Genomic DNA, 18,376 nt, shown 5'->3' with positions numbered 1-18,376 from the left:
TTGCAGCCGTGCAGTTCGGACACGCGCTCGCCCAGCCCCTTCCCCTCGGCGCCGCCGAGCTACCCAACCACGGCCACCTGGTTTGCGCATCCGCCGGCCGGATTTGGGGCGGATCCGGTCGGTCTTGAGCTCGCCCGGCTGTGGGAGGCCAGGCCGCGCCATGGACTGGCCGGGCACCTCACCGGAAGGCCCTGGCAGGGTCGCAAGGCCACATGCAGGCAGTGGCTCCTCCTCTAGCCGCTCGGATCTGCACCGTCGGTGGTCCGCCGGCAGATACACGAATGGCGGTGGGCCGGGCTCGGTGCTTGCCCAAAAGCTGGCCGGCGCACCGTTGCCACTCATTAAGTGCGACCACTGCCCAAGGATGGTCGTGCGCCGCGTGTCTACAACGCCCGAACATCCCGGATGGGTGTTCATCAAGTGCTTAAACGATGGGGTATGTGCTCTTTTTAGCTTCGGTTTGTGCTCTAGTTTTGACTAGTTGTGCTAACTACAAATTTTATTGTGTAGCATGGATGCAAGTTTTGGTATTGGGAAGAAGAGTACATCGATATATTGATAGAGCGAAATTTAGTACGTGTTCGTTCACTTTTAGCTAGCAGAGAGGCTGTAGATGAGACAAGTGCACTTGTTGCTAGAGAGGCTAGACACGAGACTAGGTGTGAGGAAGCAACATCGACTTCTGGCTTGAAGAAGAAAGGAGGATGCCAGATCGAGCCTCCTCCACAGATCAATAATGAGTGCATCGAGAAGGCCCTAACCCAACTCAAAGGAGCAATTATGGAAGTTGGGTATCTTCTAAAATGTATTCTTGTTTTTATTTTCTTTGGTCTTGTTTTACTAGTCAAAATGTGATGATGTATTATTCATGTACCAAAAATGAATGATGAAAAGAAGTTAAGGACTTGCAAAAAAAATGTACGCGGACAGGATGCGGCCGGGATGCGTCCGCGCGCTGGGCGCACGGCCATCACATCCAGGACAGGCCCGGACACGACCCCATCACCCTACCCAAACGAATAAAATCCGGACAAAACGGACGTCCGTTTGAGGTTGCGCGGTGGAGTTGGCCTAAACCACTAGTAGGACCGTCACATCTTTGTGAACAGAACCATTCACTTGATAGCACAGTGACATGCCCACCCGACCTGCCACATGGTGACCACGAGCCCCCCCCTCACGTACGTACGCCGTCGTACGAACGCGATGGCCGGACGCTAACGGTTCTGGGGCGGCGGGGCGCGCGCGCATGCCGCTGTACGTTGCCTACCCTTCGTCCACTCATCGGCAGCGGCCATGATCCCATCCATGGTGTATCCATGTGCGCTTGCTCCTCATCATTCGCGGAGCCACCCCCACCACGGAGCACGTGCCCGCGTATGATTCTGTTCTCACTCACTCACCTTCCTTCATCGCCAACGGGAAATGATAAACAATCCTCTTGTGGTGCGTACCCTACGCGGTGACCTACCGGGGCTTGCGCGCCGTCCGATCAGATGATCTGACGGCTGTCGACGAGAGACATGCAGCGGAAGTCCCTACCGCCCCTTGGGCGCTCTCGCCCGCAACGTGCACCCCTACCCATCCTGTCTTCCGGATCTTGTCTCCCCCACCTTCCCCACCCCTTCTTTCCCTCTCTCACCACCCCCCTCTCGCCATGGATATATATCGGCTCCCAGGCCCGGGCAGGGCAGCCGGTTCTCGCTCTACAGCACAGTTGAATAGACACACAGAGAGAAACTTCCATTGCTTTGATACTTCGTAGATATACTAGCTAGCTAGACATACCACATAGAATATGGGTTCTTGGAAGCGCACCATCACGACGCCGTTCAGGAAGGCGTGCACCATGCTCAGCCCGCAGCACGGCGGCGGCAGGAGCGACGATCAGCACGGCGGCAGCGGCCATGACGGCAAGAAGACGCCGCGCACGAGCCATCATCTCAAGCGGTCCGGCGCGGCGGGGGCGGCGGCGATGGCGCAGGGCGAGGTGGTGGAGAGCCCGTCCACGACGGCGCAGCTCTACGGCGACGTGATGGCGTGCGCCTACGAGGACGTGCAGGTCATGTGGTCCATGCTCGACAACAAAGCCAAGGTCCTCGACACCACCGCCTCGTGACCTCGCGCTCCATGACCACAGATCGATGGATCGATGGGTCGAGGAGTTTCATCATCGATCCAGTACATACTACTGCCACATCCACTGCGTGCAGATTTCAGAGCCTTTGGCGCTCAATCTGCAGACCGTCGACGACGAGTCCTGAAACTCTTCTCCGTTTTCTTCTTTGTTGAGCCTGAAATGAATCCCCGGCACTGGCATGGTACCTGATTAATTAAGCTAAGGTGCTAGCTAGCTTGGAGTGATTTGAGTGATTACCGCCACAGCGTTAGGATGGATCTCTGATCATTGAGGGCATGTTTTCCTTTTCTCTTCCTTTTTGGTGTCACAGATGGATATGGATGTATTCGGTCGTGCATCGTCCGATTCGCCAATCAATGACAAGAGTTTTTGAAGATGTGGGACCCCCTTCTGTGCCTGTATTGCACATGGTTTGTCTCCGTCCTTGTTTGCCGACATGTCTTACTTTGGCAAAAGGTCACCAAGCTTAACCATATTGTTAATTCCTGCATGGAAAGGAAGAATCAATCCATTTACTTATATTTTCCAACAAGTTGAGTTGCTACAGTAGTGGATACCCCAGGTTAATTACATTGGCAAACGAAGGAGTGGTTTGTTCATGTTTGGAGAACATAATAAGCCAACTCATACCAGCCGTTGTAGGTCGAGAAGCCATTTATTAAGGTCCTCAAATATACTCTTATCTATTATAAGAGCAACTCTGGCAGCAGATTCCCTAAAATCCCTGACTTTAAAACTTGTTTTCGACCCTCTTTATATATTTTTATAAGTCTATAGAGCAAGTGGGCAAACTAAGGTTCCCTAAAACTACAGCCTTAATAATTTGACCTCGTGTGTTTATTCTATATATGTGCATATAAACTCAATTTCAACTCCAACATCGCATCAACGTGAACCGAAGTTTTCATTTTGCGACACCACACAATTCAACAACATTTCAAATCAATAAATTCAAATTTAAACAAATAAATAGGGTCCGAATGCAACAAATAATAAAAATTATTTAAGAGTAAATGAATTTGAACAAATCTAGTGCTCATGTAGCTTCCACTGATGCTCGACGAGATCCTTGTGAAGCTGCTCATGTGATGGCTTGCCTTCAATCTTTCGATATGCCTCGACGAAAGCTTCAATTTGGTTCAGGTGCCTACGGGGTTTCAAAGTGCTGCCAACAAAGTCGTAGTCGTAGTTCACTTGGGAACCCCTCTCATCCTCGATGATCATGTTATGCAGGATCCAGGCCCGTCGATGAGGGGGGCCAAAGTGGCCGACTGCACAGGGCCCCCAAAATCTTGGGGCCCCCGATTGAAGAGAAAACGCAAGTTTTTTTTTAGTTGGAGAAAAAAGAGAGATAATCTGCCTCTGCGGCGCCCGCTACAACTTGAGCCCTAGGGTCGTGACCCTTCCCAGTCCCTCGCCTGCGCAGACGCGCCGCCTCTCTTCCGATCTGCAATGAATCCACGAGTATTGGTCTGCTGCGGATCAACGCTGGCGTCCGCTCTCCCCCAGTCTAGCTCCGTGTACTAGCTGCTCCCTGCTTGCACTAGTGTACCATGCCAGGCAGTGATTCGCGTCCCCCGCCTGGCCGCTAGGCGCTGGCCTTGCCTCCAAATCCGGTACTGGTCGTCGCCTCGGCCACTAATCAGTGGGTAATTTACTGATTCTTGGACTGGGAGAAGCAAACGACAATAAAAGATGCACTTGAAGTTTAACTGACATGTTGTATGTGTTGATTTCTAAACTGATGTCTTTCTTAGATGAAACCCGAATTGATGCATTTTTATATCAATTTTATTCCATGCTACAGAAAAATAAGATGAAGACATGTTTTCGTTAGCGACCTGCAACAACAGGAGTGTCTACACATATGTGAGGAATGGATGAGGCAAACTATTGATTTGGTATTCTTTTGTGTCCCTTACTACTATTTGCACCTTTTTTCATGTTTAATCTATATGGTTCCATTGTTAAGCATTGAGTTTCAGTTCTACATATATTGTGCAATCGAGCAAATTTATCTATGCTTTGGCATGAGGCGTTCTTGGATAGCGAGGTATTATTTGGCCAGTGTAGATATTCTTTGGATACTTCTTTAGTTATACGAATTTAAAAAAAATACGCCCATGTTTTGTATTTTTTTCATCCTGGGCCCCCAAATCCATGGAGACGGCCCTGGCAGGATCACACAATCCTCCATGATCTTCGCTAATGTATCCTATCGAGCTTGCAACTCACTAAACACTCTTTCAATGTATTTCCTCGTCGCTTTTGAACCTTTGCAAAGTGGCATCTCTTCTTACCTTGGGGGTTAGAAACTCTCTTCACAATTTTGACCAAGAATGAGAAAGTATGTCGTCTAGACAATACACTTGGTTATAACATGCCCATTGGCCTTGTAGTTGTATGCGAGAGCTTCCCATTTGTTGGCCTAGCAACAATATGAGATCTATGCAAAATACTGATTCAATGTGAGAGTGCAAGCAAAAGTAGCAATGCCAAATCCATAAGTCATGAGAGGCAATGTCATCTACACCGCTCTAAGCAAAAATATGTAACCAATTTGCACAAATGCAAACCAAACATAACATACCCCCAGGAAGAATGATAAAAAACCTCGCAAGCAGTTGAGTCCTCTTCAGCCGGGAAGAGCCAAATCGAGTCTGTCAGGGGTGAGAAGGGAGGCCGCACGATGTTACCATAGAGCTTTTGTAGGGTTGGGAGTGTCGGGGAAAGTGCATGGCAATCGGCAGTGACATGACGGTGGATGATCTTGGGCGAATGACCAGAGGTGGTGGGAGGGCGAATAGACGACGTCGCCCAGTTAGCCCATGATAGGGCCGTCCTCAATGATCGAGGGAGCGAACGAGAGACATCAGAGGCAAGACAACGTGGAGCTACCTTGGCACAGAAATGGCGGGTGTCGGTACTAAATCCGGCATATCTCAAGGTAGGGGTCCTAAGTTAGGCATCTTGGAGCGATGGTAATATGATACAGGATTTTACATAGGTCCGGGCTCTCTCGAAGAGATAATACCCTACGTCCTGCTTTTTCTTGTATTGATGTGGGGTATAGTACAGAATACAAGTATCTACCACGAGATTGTTGATCTAAGTTGTAATGATCTATTGACTAGTCTAGCTTCGGTTTATATAATGTAGCGGAGGCCTAGGAAAACATGAGTCCTCGTCTTCTGCGTCAAGTCTTGTAGAAACCTCCTTATATACGTCATGGGCTGTCCGAAGTCGCCCATCAGTGAACCACCATGGGGTTCCTCGGTCCGAACCACCTGGTCGAAAGACGACGTGGTGAGTACTCCCTAGTCCAGGACTCCATCAGCGGGTGTTAGGCACCCAACGGGAGTGGGCACTACGGACGGTGGCAAGGTGCTTCAATTCTGAAACAATTCTGTGGCGACAAGTGTTGAGGGATTTTCGTGGGTCCTAACATTGGTTATCAAGCTAGTACATGAAATTTGTAGTCGAGCAATATCATGTTATTATACTAGTAGATCTAGAATACAAGTGAAGGGGGTGCACGATTTACTAAGGTTCAGGCTCCCAAGGTGGTAAAAAATATTTCCTGCATTACTTTTTTTATAAATGGATAATGTTGAGGATTACATTGTCGAGGTGGGGGTGTACCCGAGCAGTCAGAGATACGCGATGAGTTTGGGCGGTGTTTTGTACGGGAAGCGCTCAAAATATTCTATGTGGCGTGTAGGGCAACATTAGACAGAAAGGAACGGATCCCCTTTCTATGGTGTGTAGGGTAGAGATGCTCTTCTGAAATGATGGAACGATCAGCTTTTTTAGGAATTGTTTTATTGCAAAGCATGGAATAAACTACGAAAAACTAAAGGAAAACTAAAATTAACATAAATATTAAGACATTGCTTTATAAGAAAATAGGTTATTCTATTCGTCAGAGTTCTTCGTTAGTATGTATGAAATAACAACATATACCAAAAGGTTCCCTGTTTACAAGGGATTACATCAGCATGTTACCAAATTTAAACATGGTTTTTTATTAGCTTTGTCACTAAACAAACATGATTAATGTACAAAGATTAGTATGCTAATTTAGGTATGAACCAAAATATGCACTAAGTGGCACCTTACTTTATATTATAGCACACTGTTAGCATCTGTACAAATTCAGACATGGCTAGCTATTGTTAGGTATTTTTCTCGGAAAACTACAAGATTTATGTAATAAGTGATTTGTACTATTATGTACATGTAAATCAACCATCAAAACTACCTGCATGCATGTTTACATAAATTCTAGTGACCATCAGATACATATAGCCCATGGTGACCACCTAAACAACCACTTGAGTATTAGTAGACTACAACTAACTTGATAGAGTAGCGCTGGCTAGGTACCGAGCATTGCTTCTATGGGTACACATGGCCAGCAGGTGGGCCACGCTTAGCAGCAGCGCATGTTATACAGCACACACTACAGCTACTGGGCTTAGCTGTAGTGCGCCCCCCTGCTCGGCGCTGCTGCTAAGCCCAACACTCTTATCTCCCTACACGTTCCTCACTCCACTTTCCTCACTCTCGCTCTCTCGCTGTCGCTCCTCCTCCCGCCGCCGCCATCACTCCTCCAGCCGTCACCCCACCTCCTCCCTCCTTCCTCCACTCCTCTCGCCGGCACTCTCTCCTACATCGTCGCCGCCATCCTGTCCCTCCCTCCCACGTCGCCTTCGCCCTGTCCCTCCTTCCCACATCGACTCCGCCCGCTCCCTCCCTCCCACGTCGCCGCCGCCGGAGCAAGGTGAGGAGCAACTTCAAATTTGCATGCTGATTACTAAATTTGTGCCAAGTCTGAATCCAAATCTGTTTAGCCCTTTTGTGGTGGAATTTGTGAATTATCTATGGCTCTTTTGGATGCATGTGCTAAAGATGTTTTGTTAAGCTCCGTGAATACTACATCTACATGCCAATTGCCTGATTTGATCATCTTTTTTAGCCACTGTTGGATCTGCTCAAAGTAGTCAACTTAATGTTAATATATAATTTTCACTGATTTCAGTAAAACTTGGCATTTTGTAAAACTCATACCTAAATAACCATGCATCAAATAAATTCATGCCATGTATATGATTTTCTCTATGTTATTTGTACTATCTGTCCATATCCTTTTTATCATCTCTAAAAATCTTTAACACACTGTTTTGAGCATGTAAATTACCTATAATAATATTGTTGCCTGTTGACACTTGGTGAATTTCTACATGAGTTAGGAACTACATCATATGTCAACTTTCATGCCATGCATATATGCCATGTTAACTTCCTGTAGCATTTCATGTCTTGCATCCAAGTCAGCATGATAATGTTTCTGTTTATATAGACCTCTGTTATTCACTAAGTCCTAAAAATAAACATGATAATGTTCTACTTATATTTTGTTTATGTAGAAATCAAGTATTTGCCCCTGCCTCGTCATTTCCGTCGTCCCCATCACCAACCCCCTCTGACCTCGAGCTGAGCCCAGCCAAATCCCCATGTTGTTGATGTCAATGATGATCTCTGGTGAATGTCGATGATGAACATGCACAGAGGAAACTGTAACCATGTCAAGGATGATAATGTTTTCTGTTTATATAGACCTCTGTTTTTCACTAAGTCCTAAAATCGACATGATAATGTTCTATTTATATTTTGTTTATGTAGAAATCAAGTATTTGCCCCTGCCTCGTGGTTTTCGTCATCCCCATCACCGACCCCCTCCGACCTCGAGCTGAGCCCAGCCAGATCCCCATGTTGTTGATGTCAATGATGATCCTGGTGAATGTCGATGATGAACATGCACAGAGGAAACTGTACCCATGTCGAGGACTTCATGTATTTCTTCTTTCTATTAAAATGCAAGGGCTAGTCCCCATGTTGATGTCGATAATGAACATGGAGAGCTTGTTTCTTGGTGTTCTTGTTGCAGGGAGACTCCAAGTGACCTATGTTTTGCCAGAATGTTGATTCATTTCCATTTCGGCAAATTTCAGGTGCTCCATATGTCCTATTTTTAGCAAAGGTCATGACAGAATTTTTGGCATGACTTGTGGTAGAAAGTAGGACATATCGAGTGCCCTACCCTAGTAGTAACTAGGAGAAATGATGATCTATATGAAAGCGCTGCCACAGTAGCGAAAAATAATGGTCCATTTGTTTTGTGTGCATTCTGCTATATGTAATGTTGATCGATGCTTAGGGTTTACTTTCAGTGTGATGGAGCTCCCTGTGTGATATATTGATATCCTTGAGGGAAGTATCCCGACTGTTGTCGTGGGGGTCACTTCCCCCTCTTCTCCTTGTGCTAGACCTTCGTAATGCACTTGGGGGAGAAGGGGAAGCGACCATCATGGACGGTTGAAATATCAGTGAGGGAGTGTCCACTATGTACACCAACATTTATCCCGGCTGTTATCGTGGGGGTCACTTCTCCTTCTTCCCCATGTGATAGACCTTTTGGAAATGCACTCGGGAAAGAAGGGAGGAACGACCATCACCGACGGTCAAAATATCTGTGAGGAAGTGCCCACCATATAAACCACCAAAGATGAGAGTTGTTCAAGGGAGACTCGATAGACCGAAAGTCTACAAGTGTTGAATAGTGATATATGTGTTGATTTCCTGGTATTTGCCGTCAATTTTTAATCTTTCAATTATGAGCACATCAGATGGATGACGATGATAAGATCCTCCGAGTGCGATGATTGTACGACCCTCACTTGGAAAATGATAGGCGCTTGTCCCTCACGCTTAAGGAGGCCTTCGAAAAATTTACGGTATATAACTTCAGCGGCACGTATTTCTTCTTAATTAAGCATGACTTAAGATTTTTGCTTTAACATGTAATCTCCGTTTTTTATAATTCGACTAGTGCATCCACTGTTATGCAAGACCTTATGTCCTAGAGAAGTTATCTTACGATGAGATGGAAAAGGTGGATACGAAGAAAGCTCGCCTTAAGGCGAAACATGGTTTCATTTTTAGGTTAAGATCTTAAATGAAGTAGGTCACACACATTTTGGTTGTTCTATTTGGAGAGGATTATGCAAGGCCTAAGGATTTGAGGAGGGTATGAAACTAACCTTCAATATTGGCATTCCTCAAGATGATCCTGAACATGATAAAGACACTTGGGTGGATCTGGACATGATTCCAAATCTACCTCCTATGACTTTGTAAACAAATTTGTTAAATAATCTATATTGCTTATTTAAAAATAGTTATTATTCACCCCTACTTAACTTGTTTATTTATAATTGATAGCTTATTTTCTTTCTTCGAGAGATACACGGAAGATATTAGACGAGACCTATTACAGTGCTGGCTCAAAGCTAACTTTGGAGGAGAAGAATTCTCTTGTCTTCTTTGTTAATGATGTTCCGAGTTTTAAGAGCAGTTATGGAGCTGGCCGAAATTATACACGGTACATGGCACTAGTCCACGAGTTGAGCGATGCTAACATTCGTGCAAGTATCATGGTAAGATTTTTTACTATTATGTTTATGTCACTAATCCATCTTTTGCATACATTATTTCTTAAGTAAACTTGCATTGCTAACTATGTTACTATATGTTCTTCAATAGAAGCTCCCGAATGATGTTGTGCCTCCGCTGATGTATGTCGAAGGTGAGATGACAATTGTTTGCCTACGGTCATGGACCAGTTTCCAATATGCATACTCGATTGGATGAAACAAATGGATGCCTCAAAAATCAAAGGATGAAGGCAAATAGTGAATGAGCACATGCCGTAAATTGGAGATTGGTGAATCCCTATGCTCCATAGTGGAGATGGAGGGTTTCTTCTGTTTTATCCTATTTTACCTAGGAGAGAGGAGTAGGTTCTAGTACTTGTCATGTGCTCGGAAGCTATTTACCTAGGATGATAACAATTAGCTAGTGGTGGTTAACTTATGATGATGATGACGATGATGATGAGACATTGTTATATCACTATGAAGATGAGTTGTTACATCACTACAATGATGATGAGTTTTTATGTCATTGCTAGTATATAAAAATGTGTACAAGGTTATATGTACAATATAAATATGCAAAAATCGAATACACAAATTTAACAGTGGCGCGAGGTACTATGCCACTGCTAGTTAGTAGTAGCGTGAGTAAAACACATGCTGCTGCTAACATAAGTAGTACTAGTAATGCGGGTGGATCCGTGCTACTACTAACCAATTAGCCGTAGCGCGCTAACAGTAGCGCACCCTGACCTTTACCCCGAATCACTACTAGGCTTAGCCCTGGTAGTTAAAAGTTGAGGTATTGAACTCGAACCCAAGACCTGAGCCATTATGGACGTGCACATCATCACTGGAATGAGAGTAACATATCGAGTGTATGGCACATCTCGTTATTGTTGTACGATGTTTGGTCTAGGGTGGCATGCCAATGCCATGGTGACCGCTTGAAATGAATGTGAGTGGTCTACTGGAGTATGTCGATGTTCATTCCAAGGAAACGCTATTCTGCCTGTAGGTCGTTGGGTAGCTACCTAGTGTGCACCCGCAAAATACTGCATTTCATTTTGTGCCGGCCCAATACCTTCCTCTTCCCACCAATTACGGGAAGGTTTTATAACCTTCCCAAAATCATTTTCAAATATAATTTAGGTATTACTTTGGTTTTTATTACTTTGTTCATTTTTTAATTTTTTTTAATATTCATGATCATTTTTCAAATCATGAACATTTTCTAAAATTTGATAATATTTATGATATTTTAGAATATTTATTAAATCTATGAATATTTTTTAAATATCAAGAACATTTTTTTGAACTTGTGGATTATTACTTAAATCCATGAATATTTTTGAAGTTAACAAAGATTTTCATATTCTTGAACAGTTTTTAGTAATTTTTTGATTCGTGAATATTTTTTAGTGTGAACTTTTTCTAATTTCAAGGGGGGGGGGTCAAATTGTTGAACTTTTTCTAAATTTCATACTTTAAAAAAATGTGATTGTTTTAACATTTTGGAATACTTTTTATACTTCCACGAGCATTTCTAAATTCATAAGCCCCAAAATACTGAACATCGCTTTCAAATTGGTGAACATTTTATAATTTCATGAATATTTTCTTAAATATAACTAAAAATAAAAAAGGGAAAAAATGAACAACAAAATGAAGAAAAAGGCACTGGGCTAGCCCAAAGAGTGCGGGGAGGGGGTGGGGGGTTGTGTGGCCAATTCCTATTTCTATACTACTACATAGTGTACGAGTTTTGAATGATAGCTAAAGCATCAATCCTAGTCGTTGGTCTCCTAGATCTAACGGTTGAGACTTGAGGGATTCGCAGTGAACAGTACCCGCAGCTGCTTCTAATGGGTTCTGGAACCATCGCCTCACACTTCCAGCTTTCCTTGCCATTGTTGCATGTATCAAGTAGTCTGACAGAGACCCGAGTACGAGTATGGGGTGGGAGGAGAAACAAAAGTAAATAATCTATGAGGTCCATCACGTAGGTCGCTCCCGCTGGCGGCGGCCGGGCGACCCTAGATCCAGCGGCCTCCCGGTCTTTCTCTCGTCCCCTCCTCCCTCGCCGTCGCCGGAGGGCGCCACCGGGCAAAGCCCGGGCGGCGTCGGCGGCGGCGAGGTCCCTGCTTTCCCTCCCGCATGGGGTCGTCAGCGCGGGCTGTGGATCTAGTTGGGGGCGCGGCGCTGGTGTGGGGCATGGCGGCGGCAAGGCGCGCTGCTGGGCCAGCGACTCGGGTGCGCGGTGATGCTGCGGTGGCTGCATGGGGTGCGGTGGGTGTGTGGCGGCGCCAGTGCGGTCGTCCTCATCATCCTCAGATCCATGGCCGGGTGGTGGTGCGCAGGTGGGCTTCGACGGCGGTCTGGGACGCTGGTGGCTCCCGTGCGCGCCCGTCTGGAGGGGGGTTGTTGCCGCGGCGCAGCCGGGCGCCTGGCTTCCTCGGGCTGCCCCCGCTGGATCTGGAGCTGTCAGATTTGGCGGCCGGCGGCGGTTGACCCTCCAGCGGCGCTGGCCGGCGGCGGCCGTTGATGTGGGCATGGCCATCGGGGCTATTTCCCCGTTGTGTGGTTGTCCCCGTGCGCGCCAAGCTCGGATGTTGGCTTCCCCTTCCCTATTGAGGTGGTCGTTGGTGGCAGATGGGTGGTGGCTTGTGGTTCGTGTGATGGTGTGGAGGTCCGGCAGGGCGGTCGTAGGGTGGTGGCGCCCGCCGGCGAGGCGGCCACTGCGGCTTGGGTGGCGGTGGTTGGCGTTCGGCAGCGGGGTGCGGGTGGTGGTGCTCCTCTCTTCTCCTAGGTCCGGGTCAGCGGTGATGGCAAGGACTTGGGGCTCGTGCTCGGGCAGACCAGCTTGGGGCCCGGTCGGTGCTTCAGCTTCGGGTAGGCGATGGTGGGCGCGGTCCGGGTGGTGCTCGCGAGCAGTGGGATCTCCTTGCGGGTACGATGGTCGAGGGTGGTGGTCGGGACTATGCTCCTCTGTCTGGCAAAGCGGAGCCAGAGGCCATGGGCATGGCGTCGTGGGAGTCAGCTCGGGGACTGTCGTCGGTAGCCACAGGGTCGTGTCTCCCCAGGTCTACCGGGGCTAGGTGGGGACATGGGCGTGGGCGCCTCCGACGCTGGAGGCGCCGGCCCAAACTCCGTGGCTAATGTCGGGCTAGGAGTGAAAGCAGTCACCTTTCACTCTTCCTACCGTGGTCAGTGATCCGCGTTGTGCATGGGGGCAGTGTCTGCGACATGGATGTCGGGGTGGCGGCCCCGGATGGCGGTCCGGATGATTGGCTCTTCGGCGGGCATCATGGCGGTGGTGACAGTTGTCCTCTTGGTGCATGGCGCACACCCTCCCTAGCACCTATATGTAAAATGGGCCAACTTATGTAGGGTTGCATTTTTGTGAAGTTTAAGCCTACATCGTCCAGTTTTGTGAAGCTACTAGAAGCTTTTGGTCGGAGTTTTCTCTTGGTTATATTTTTTATTATTTTCTTTTTTTTAAATCCATGAATTTTTTTCAAACTCATGAGCTTTTCCATCTCACAACCTTTTTCAAATCTGCGAACATTTTTTGTCAAATTCATGAGCTTTTTTAAAGCATGAAGAAATTCCAAATCCTTGATCAAATTTCAAATATGTGAACCTTTTTAAAATTCATGAATAATTTCCAAATTCACAAAAAAAATTGTCAAATCCATTATCTTTTTTTTAATTCACCAACTTTTTACAAACTCGCAAACTTTTTTTTTCAGTTTCTTGATTTTTTAAAACTCAACGTGTCAATGGTCAATCAAACAAGTGAAGGGGGTACGGCCCTAGCGAGCCAGCAACTCGCGATGGTGGGTTGGCCCACGCGAGAGAGGCATCTGATTCCAGTTCCCAAACCAACGCTGGAGGCACTTGAAGGAAATATGCCCTAGAGGCAATAATAAAGTTGTTATTTATATTTCCTTATATCATCATAAATGTTTATTATTCATGCTAGAATTGTATTAACCGGAAACTTAGTACATGTGTGAATACATAGACAAACAGAGTGTCCCTAATATGCCTCCACTTGACTAGCTCGTTAATCAAAGATGGTTAAGTTTCCTCACCGTAGACATGTGTTGTCATTTGATGAACGGGATCACATCATTGGGGAATAATGTGATGGACAAGACCCATCCTTTAGCTTAGCATTAATGATCGTTTAGTTTTATTGATATTGCTTTCATCATGACTTATACATGTTCCTATGACTATGAGATTATGCAACTCCCGAATACCAGAGGAACACCTTATGTGCTATCAAATGTCACAACGTAACTAGGTGATTATAAAGATGCTCTACAGGTGTCTCCGATGCTGTTTGTTGAGTTGGCATAGATCGAGATTAGGATTTGTCACTCCGTGTATCGGAGATGTATCTTTGGGACCTCTCGGTAATGCACATCACTATGAGCCTTGCAAGCAATGTGACTAATAAGTTATTCACAGGATGATGCATTACGGAACGAGTAAACAGACTTGCCGGTAACGAGATTGAACTAGGTATGATGATACTGACGATCGAATCTCGGGCAAGTAACATACCGATGACAATGGGAACAACGTATGTTGCTATGCGGTTTGACCGATAAAGATCTTCGTAGAATATGTAGGAGCCAATATGAGCATCCAGGTTCCGCTATTGGTTATTTACCGGCGATGTGTCTTGGACATGTCTACATAGTTCTCGAACCCGTAGGGTCCGCACGCTTAACGTTCGATGACAATTTGTATTATGAGTTATGTGATTTGATGACCGAAGTTTGTTTGGAGTCTCGGATGAGATCACGGACATGACGAGGTGTCTCAAAATCGTCGAGAGGTAAAGATTCAAATATTGGAAGGTTACATTCGGACACCGGAATGGTACGGGTTGTTACGGATGAGTTTCGGAGTACCGGGGGTTACCGGAACCCCCCGGGGAAGTTCATGGGCCTTCATGGGCCTTAGTTGAAAGGATAGGAGGGCCACAAGGGAGGCCGCCCCCCATGGCCAGTCCGAATTGGACTAGGGAGGGGGCGGCGCCCCCTCTTTCCTTCTCCCCTCTTCCTCCTTCCCTCTCTCTCCCTCTCTTGGAAAGGAAGGGGACTCCAACTAGGATTGGGAATCCTAGTTGGACTCCCCTATGGCGCGTGCCCCCCCTATGGCCGGACTCCTCTCCTCCCCCCTTTATATACGTTGGAGGAGGGCACCCCAAAGGCAGACCAAGTCTTCTCTTAGCCATGTGTGGTGCCCCCTCCACAGTTACACACCTCGATCATATCGTCGTACTGCTTAGGCGAAGCCCTGCGTCAGTAACATCATCATCACCGTCACCATGCCGTTGTGCTGACGGAACTCTCCCTCGTCCTTAACTGGATCAAGAGCTCGAGGGACGTCATCGTGTTGAACGTGTGCTGAACACGGAGGTGCCGTACGTTCGGTGCTTGGATCGGTTGGATCGCGAAGACGTTCGACTACATCAACCGCGTTACTAAACGCTTCCGCTTTCTGTCTACGAGGGTACGTGGACACACTCTCCCCGCTCGTTGCTATGCATCTCCTAGATAGATCTTGCGTGACCGTAGGTAATTTTTTTGAAATACTGTGTTCCCCAACAGTGGCATCCGAGCCAGGTCTATCCGTAGATGTTATATGCACGAGTAGAACACAAAGAGTTGTGGGCGATAATAGTCATACTGCTTACCAGCAACCTCTTACTTTGATTCGGCAGTATTGTTAGATGAAGCGGCCCGGACCGACATTACATGACCACATTCATGAGACTGGTTCTACCAACGTGCTTTGCACACAGGTGGCTAGCGGGTATCTGTTTCTCCAACTTTAGTTGAATCGACTTTGACTACGCCCGGTCCTTGTTGAAGGTTAAAATAGCACACTTGATGAAAATTCATTGTGGTTTTGATGCGTAGGTAAGAACAGTTCTTGCTAGAAGCCCGTAGCAGCCACGTAAAACTTGCAACAACAAAGTAGAGGACGTCTAACTTGTTTTTGCAGGGCATGTTGTGATGTGATATGGCCAAGACGTGATGAGATGTAAATTTTTGTATGAGATGATCATGTTTTGTAACAGTTATCGGCAATTGGCAGGAGCCATATGGTTGTCGCTTTATTGTATGAAATGCAATCGTGATGTAATTGCTTTATTTTATCACTAAGCGGTAGCGATAGTCGTAGAAGCAATAGTTGGCGAGACGACAATGATGCTACGATGGAGATCAAGGTGTCAAGCCAGTGACCATGGTGATCATGACGGTGCTTTGGAGATGGAGATCAAAGGCACAAGATGATGATGGCCATATCATATCACTTATTTTGATTGCATGTAATGTTTATCCTTTATGCATCTTATTTTGCTTAGTACGGCGATAGCATTATAAGATGATCTCTCACTAAATTTCAAGGTATAAGTGTTCTCCCTGAGTATGCACCGTTGCTACAGTTCATCGTGCCGAGACACCACGTGATGATCGGGTGTGATAAGCTCTACGTTCACATACAACAGGTGCAAGCCAGTTTTGCACACGCAGAATACTAGGGTTAAACTTGACGAGCCTAGCATATGCAGATATGGCCTTGGAACACTAAGACCGAAAGGTCGAACGTGAATCATATAGTAGATATGATCAACATAGTGATGTTCACCATTGAAAACTACTCCATCTCACGTGATGATCGGACATGGTTTAGTTGATATGGATCACGTGATCATTTAGATGACTAGAGGGATGTCTATCTAAGTGGGAGTTCTTAAGTAATATAATTAATTGAACTTTAATTTATCATGAACTTAGTAACTAATAGTATTTTGCATGTCTATATATGTTATTGTAGATCAATGGCCCGTGCTACCGTTCCCTTGAATTTTAATGCATTCCTAGAGAAAGCTAAGTTGAAAGATGATGGTAGCAACTACATGGACTGGGTCCGTAACTTGAGGATTATCCTCATTACTGCACAGAAGAACTACGTCCTGGAAGCACCGCTAGGTGCAAGACCTGCTGTAGGAGCAACTCAGATGTTATGAACGTCTGGCAGAGCAAAGCTGATGACTACTCGATAGTTTAGTGTGCCATGCTTTATGGCTTAGAATCAGGACTTCAACGACGTTTCGAATGTCATGGAGCATATGAGATGTTCTAGGAGTTGAAGTTAATAGTTCAAGCAAATGCCCGAATTGAGAGATATGAAGTCTCCAATAAGTTCTATAGCTGCAAGATGGAGGAGAATAGTTCTGTCAGTGAACATATACTCAGAATGTCTGGGTACCACAACCACTTGACTCAACTGGGATTAATCTTCCTGGTGATAGTGTCATTGACAGAGTTCTTCAATCACTGCCACCAAGCTACAAAAGCTTCATGATGAACTATAATATGCAAGGGATGGATAAGACAATTCCCGAGCTCTTCGCAATGCTAAAGGCTGCGGAGGTAGAAATCAAGAAGGAGCATCAAGTGTTGATGGTTAAAAAGACCACTAGTTTCAAGAAAAATGGCAAAGAGAAGAAGAGGAACTTCAAGAAGAACGGCAAGCAAGTTGCTGCTCAAGTGAAGAACACCTGGGTATTTGATACTAATTTTGTTGCTCATATTTGCAACTCGAAACAGGGGCTATGGATTAAACGAAGATTTGCTAAGGACGAGGTGACGATGCGCGTGCGAAATGGTTCCAAAGTCGATGTGATCGCGGTCGGCACGCTACCTCTACATCTAACGTCGGGATTAGTTTTAGACCTGAATAATTGTTATTTGGTGCCAGTGTTAAGAATGAACATTATATCTGGGTCTTGTTTGATGCGAGACAGTTATTCATTTAAATCAAAGAATAATGGTTGTTCTATTTATATGAGTAATATCTTTTATGGTCATGCACCCTTGATGAGTGGTCTATTTTTGTTGAATCTTGATTGTAGTGATACACATATTCAAAATATTGAAGCCAAAAGATGCAAGGTTAATAATGATAGTGCAACTTATTTGTGGCACTGCCGTTTAGGTCATATTGGTGTAAAGCGCATGAAGAAACTCCATGCCGATGGGCTTTTGGAATCACTTGATTATGAATCACTTGATGCTTGCGAACTGTGCCTCATGGGCAGGATGACTAAGAGTCCATTCTCCGGAACAATGGAGCGAGCAACTGACTTGTTGGAAATAATACATACTGATGTATGCGGTCTGATGAGTGTTGAGGCTCGCGACGGGTATCGTTATTTTCTGACCTTCACAGATGATTTGAGCAGATATGGGTATATCAACTTGATGAAACATAAGTCTGAAACATTTGAAAAGTTCAAAGAATTTCAGGGTGAAGTGGAAAATCATCGTAACAAGAAAATAAAGTTTCTACGATCTGATCGTGGAGGTGAATATTTGAGTTATGAGTTTTGGTCTTCATTTGAAACAGTGAGGAATAGTTTCGCAACTCACGCCACCTGGAACACCACAGCGTAATGGTGTGTCCGAACGTCATAACCGCACTTTATTAGACATGGTGCGATCTATGATGTCTCTTACTGATTTACCGCTATCTTTTTGGGGTTATGCTTTAGAGACGGCTGCATTCACGTTAAATAGGGCACCATCTAAATCTGTTGAGACGACATCATATGAACTGTGGTTTGGCAAGAAACCCAAGTTGTCGTTTCTTAAAGTTTGGGGCTGCGATGCTTATGTGAAAAAGCTTCAACCTGATAAGCTCGAACCCA

General features: G+C 45.7%; 1 protein-coding gene across 1 annotated transcript; it reads left to right on the top strand.

Moving 5' to 3' along the window:
* Positions 1-1,669: 1,669 nt before the first annotated feature.
* Positions 1,670-2,518, top strand: LOC109786852 (uncharacterized). The gene has a single exon (XM_020345415.3). The coding sequence runs from the start codon at positions 1,799-1,801 to the stop codon at positions 2,117-2,119; it is 321 nt and encodes a 106-aa protein (XP_020201004.1). The 5' UTR covers positions 1,670-1,798; the 3' UTR covers positions 2,120-2,518.
* Positions 2,519-18,376: the final 15,858 nt, after the last annotated feature.

The sequence above is a fragment of the Aegilops tauschii genome, chromosome 1 (assembly GCF_002575655.3).
Source record: "Aegilops tauschii subsp. strangulata cultivar AL8/78 chromosome 1, Aet v6.0, whole genome shotgun sequence".
Lineage (NCBI taxonomy): Eukaryota > Viridiplantae > Streptophyta > Magnoliopsida > Poales > Poaceae > Aegilops > Aegilops tauschii.
This window is presented reverse-complemented; position numbering and strand designations above follow the sequence as displayed.